General features: G+C 42.1%; 2 protein-coding genes across 3 annotated transcripts in view; one reads left to right on the top strand and one right to left on the bottom strand.

Annotated features, from left to right (window-relative positions):
* The window catches only part of LOC138010763 (uncharacterized), an 82,845-nt gene that overhangs the window by 25,177 nt on the left and 52,668 nt on the right, over positions 1-5,000 (top strand). The gene's annotated exons all lie outside the window — the stretch shown is intronic.
* The window catches only part of LOC138010759 (F-box DNA helicase 1-like), a 43,119-nt gene that overhangs the window by 13,842 nt on the left and 24,277 nt on the right, over positions 1-5,000 (bottom strand). Inside the window, exons 13-15 of one of the 2 annotated variants that reach the window (XM_068857736.1) lie at positions 4,032-4,131; positions 2,169-2,290; positions 884-953 (exon numbers count right to left, since the gene is read on the bottom strand). In XM_068857736.1, the coding sequence (XP_068713837.1) occupies positions 884-953; positions 2,169-2,290; positions 4,032-4,131 (292 nt within the window). Of the gene's footprint in view, positions 1-883; positions 954-2,168; positions 2,293-4,031; positions 4,132-5,000 lie in introns of those variants that run through there. The other variant, XR_011124541.1, reaches the window with a different exon arrangement.

The raw sequence follows: 5,000 nt of genomic DNA, 5'->3' as shown, positions 1-5,000 counted from the left end.
GAGAACATGACGTCAGTTTTCCCTAGATCCAACCCTCTGGGTCTAGTTGGTCTATTTGGCGGACCAAGAAATCCAAAAACGTACACTCAAAGATAAAAATCAAAGCTACTTTTTTTCCAGCCAGGTGTTAAGCAAACACACTTTCAAAATCTGAAGTAAAAAAGCAAGTGATTTTTGGTCATAGTAGCACTTTAAAGAAGCTAACAGTCTGTAAAAGAATCGGTTTTTTTGCTTTCAAATATTCTGGGCATCGCCATCTTGATTAATTGTGACGTATTATGACCTGACACCAGGCCTTTCATCTGCAACAGCAAGGCAACCGTAATACGTCACAGCTATTCAAGATGGCTGTGCCCGTGAAAATGAAAACACAAATCGAACACAAACAACTGATTCCGAAATTTATTTGCATATATACTCTTTCTTTACAGGAAAAATAATAAAGAACTCAAACAAGTTATCTTTTGTTGGAGTAGACGTTTCCTGTAAAGTTGAAGTTTAATATTTTTTTTAGGTTTACTTGAGGAATAAACTAGACAGCATTTAAGTAAAAAAAAAAAAGGCTGGATTTCTGGACACAAGTAATGTTGCTGTCGAGAAAGAGAAAGTGGAGGCAAACAGTAAGGAAAGACTTTTAGGACGCTTGGTCAAAACTGGTGAGCATTAAAGTGGGTCCATTTCCAGGCAAATCTGAAGAACCAATGTGGTCAACACGAATAGAATTTGTACGATCCACGGACAATACAAAGATCACTTGACACTGAAAGGAAACGTCCACTCAGGTCAATGGAACCACACTCTTTCCTGGGACCTTTGTAGCATGTTTGTGCAAATATTGTAACAACTTTTGAGTTCAATTATTTGCAAAGAATGAAATTCCTACCTTTATTTGATCCAGAAACAAACAATTTATGAATATCCGATATACGGTCTAACGCAAGGCTTTTTATACCCTGAAAAATGAGGAAGCCTCAATGAATGAATGAATGAATGAATGAATGAGCGAGCGAGCGAGCGAGCGGGTGAGTGAGTGAGTGAGTGAGTGAGTGAGTGAATGAAAGAATGAAAGAATGAAGGAATGAACAAACCAACGAACGAACGAACGAGTAAATGAGTGAATGAAAAAGAAAGAAAAGAAGAAATATTAAAAAGAATCAATAAATCAATTAATAGCGGCGCACCGTGCGCCAAAGGCGCGGACGCGGAGAACCATGCATTGGTAAGAAAATATGGTAACCCATCTGTGCGACAAAATTTGGTCTTGTGACCGTAAGACAGTGCGCACGTCCACCTCTCCATGTATATGCCAATGTGAACGCTGTGGTGTAACCCACGTTTTCTGGCGGGAACAGCTTTAATATTGGACATCCATGCTATGGTTAATTGACACCTGTCAAAACAGGGTGTCCGCTAACCAGTATCACGGGACTAAATCGCGGGCTTACGTTTAAAGCTCATCGAGGTCAGCTGTATTCGAAGTTGAGCTCTGACCAGGTACTGGTTTTCGATTGGATCGCAGGCCCAAGCCAGGTTACCTTATTGAAAGAATAAATAACACGGGACCTCCACTTTAGGCTTGGCTAAATCTATGTTAGAGAAGCAGTAAAGAATAAGAGGAAGAACAAGAAGTGAAAGGAAACAATCAACTGAAGATAATAGCCCTATTTAACGCCACTCACAAATTTACATGATACAGACATTTAAAAATGCGGTACGTTAGGACCTCCCTTTTTCCTCGCCAGCAGTCAAACCATGAGAACTGAATCGCAAAAAAAATAGATTCAGCCAAGCTCCCGGGTTATTTATTCTTACAACGAATGAACCTGAATTGGGCCTACGATCCAATCGAGACCCAGTACCTCATCAGCGGTCAACTAAAAAAAGAAAAACAGCTGACCTTGAAGAGATCTAAACTTTAGCCCGCGATATGGTCACGTGACACTGGTCACATTGGCAAATATGGAAGAGTGGACGTACGGGCAGTCGCACGGTGACCAAAACCAATTTTTTTCGCAGATGGGTTACCGTATTTCTTTACTCATGGTGCTCCGCGCGCGCGGATCTCCGCGATTACTGTAGTTCCAGGCAGCCAGTTACTGTACGTTTCCTAGTTTCCACATTCACTAGGGAAAAAACAAAACAAAAAAACCAACCATAGTACGACTTACCCCGACGAAACCAACTTTGGTGTCGTTGTTGGCGCAGCACACGTTGACAGCCTCATTAAACAACGTGTAATTACAACGTGTGATCACACACACCTGGCCGCGGGTTTTCCCATGAACAGAACCTACAGTTTGATTAACACGAAAGTTAAAAATTTGAATGGATTGACTTTATTCGTAATCTAACGGTTGGAAGAGAACGGACATCCCATGGAGGCTAACACCTGGATGGAGAAGAAAACTAAAACGTCAGCCTCCACTCCTGCTGGCTCTAGTTCAAAACTGAGAACACATGGTGGCTTATTCACACTGAAAAAGATTCCATATATGGCATCCAGTGTTCAAAATACAAACAAAATACGGATAAGCTATAACAATAATTCCTTGAGTCAACCCTTTCCCGATTAAATTTATTTTCAGGAACAGGTTTTTCCCGCGAAAAGTGTTCTATTTACCTTGACGCTGAGATAGCTTTGTTTTGATTGGCTTTTACAACAGTGGGCGTGCTGAATCTCCCAAGGGAGACGTTCTATAAATAAATCTACGCGGGAAACGGTTGACTCTGAGGCCAAGTATTGGAGGTAGAGGCTCAACTTGATGGGCTTCTTCTTTTTCCTTGTGCTACTAAGTCTTTTCTGCACCAAGCAAGCGTCACGAGTATATCATTGGGGAGTTTAAGATCTACGACGCGACGGCAACGAAAACGTCACAAATTGTGCGTACTTAATGAGCAAAAACAATAGCTTTGCACGCTCTGTACGTGCATTTTTAGTTTTTGTACATTTCTTTCACGTTTTCGGCAAATCTGCGACGTGAGATGACCAATTCTCAAGTTTTACGGAGAACGTGAACAAAAAGCGGCGAATTTGAATTTTCTGTCGTTGATTCAACACCGCACCTCCTAATTCAGTTCCTTGAAAGTTACACTAGTTTTTAGAAGTTAGACAAGCCGACATCGTGACGAAAAAGATCAATAAACCTGAACTTGCATTTTTAAATGACGTTTTCGTTACCGTCGCGTCGCAGATCTTAAACTCCCTAATGTAGACTTTAACCTTTCTATTTATTGTTTTCCACAGACACGGCTGATTTCATTTTTCTTTTAGGGTTAGGGTTAGGGTTAGTGGAGATAGAGGCTCCGCTTGATGACCCCCAGGAATTCTTAAGTTGCTTCCTTTGCAGTGACGATCATTCTTATATGACACCACCGTCCCGCGCTTCAAATATATGAATGATATCGTATAAATCTCTTCATTTTATCGTTTTTGTTTCATGGACAGGAGGAAAAGAGCCACTGCCCTGCGTCGAAACTTGTTTTGATTAAACCGTCATCCACGATCTTGAAAGGTGCTGAACGGCCTCATTCTCGTCACCAGAGCCTTGGATCGACCCAAGGCTCTGGGAAACTCTAGGTAGGAGAAAATGCACCGTAGGGTTTTCATAGCCAAGAATTGGCTATTTGAACCTCACAGCGCCTGCTCACTCCTCGTGCTAACATGAATGCACCAATTAGAGACGCTTTTGATTGTTCTTCACGAAAACCAATGAGAACACACTTTGATTCAGAGTTCCCCAGAGCTCTTCTCTCCCTCACTCAACAGAAGAGCTCTGGGGTCGAGATTGTGAACGGCCTGAACCTGCTGTGCCTTGCGCATTTCCTTACAGTAATTCCGCTGTCATCAAGCGAGCCCGCACAGTTGTGCGAAACCACGAGGTGGGTCGGTCGCTGAGCTCTGAAAACCGTGGCACATGCCCAACACAGCGAGTCTTGTTCAAGAGCAGAGACCTCATTCCCTCCTGCTTATTAGCCCAGAAAGGAAAAGTGGCCTCTACGAGGAGAGAATCTATAGGCAAACAGAAAGTCACCTTTCCTTGCTCCTCCAACAAGGGTCTTATCTCGGATGCCTTTTAGTACATCAAGCACACAAGAGGCAACATGTGCTATCTCCGGACCAAACCTAAAAGACTACAAGAAGAAAGGAAGAACATTCAAATGCTGTGGGCAGATGAGCAATAGTTATCAAGGTAAGACGGCTACCAATGGGAGGAGGGAAAAGGAAAAAAAAAAAAACAAAACAAAACACAAAAACAAAAAACAAAAACAAACAAACAAACATATGACGACTCGTTCACTTATATCAGAACTTCACACAACGAGGTACATGACGAATAGGCCTTTTGCAACAAACGATCACATGGTACAAAATCCGCCATGCTGGAGGGCAAGCTCATTATTATTCCCCCATTGGGATATTAAAACAAAGGCAAGTCAAGCTTGACTGGTTCAGGTCTCTTTGTTTTAATGTCCCAGTGGGGGAATAATAATGAGTTTGCCCTCCAGCATGGCGGATTTTGTACCATGTGATCGTTTGTTGCAAAAGGCCTATTAGGTCACAAGTCCTTGTTCTGTCAATAACCAATTTACAAAAGGCAGCTTTATTTATAGGATTACTTTAGAGTAGGGTTGTCGAAACTAGTTTCCTTGCAGAATTAGGGGACACTTGTGGCGTCTATCCCTTTTATTTATTTTCCTCAGGAAGGAACTGAAAGGTCAGGGGACACTTTATGCGGCTTATTAAAATCGGAGAGCACCACTTTTCATGCTTACATGGACATACCTGAATTTAATAGGCATGGAGCACGATTCTAAAGCTAAATGCACTACTAAGAACATATTTGGGAGCCCAAGACTAGATTATAAAGGGCGCCCCTGCCATTCTTTAAATTAAAGGCAACGCTGTAGGAAAATTTCGAAGCAAGTGGCTTCTAACGACACCTTAATGTCGCAGGCACAATCGCGATTGCACTGTTGCATCTACAACTGTGACGAACAAA

The sequence above is a fragment of the Montipora foliosa genome, chromosome 7 (genome assembly GCF_036669935.1).
Source record: "Montipora foliosa isolate CH-2021 chromosome 7, ASM3666993v2, whole genome shotgun sequence".
NCBI lineage: Eukaryota > Metazoa > Cnidaria > Anthozoa > Scleractinia > Acroporidae > Montipora > Montipora foliosa.
This window is presented reverse-complemented; position numbering and strand designations above follow the sequence as displayed.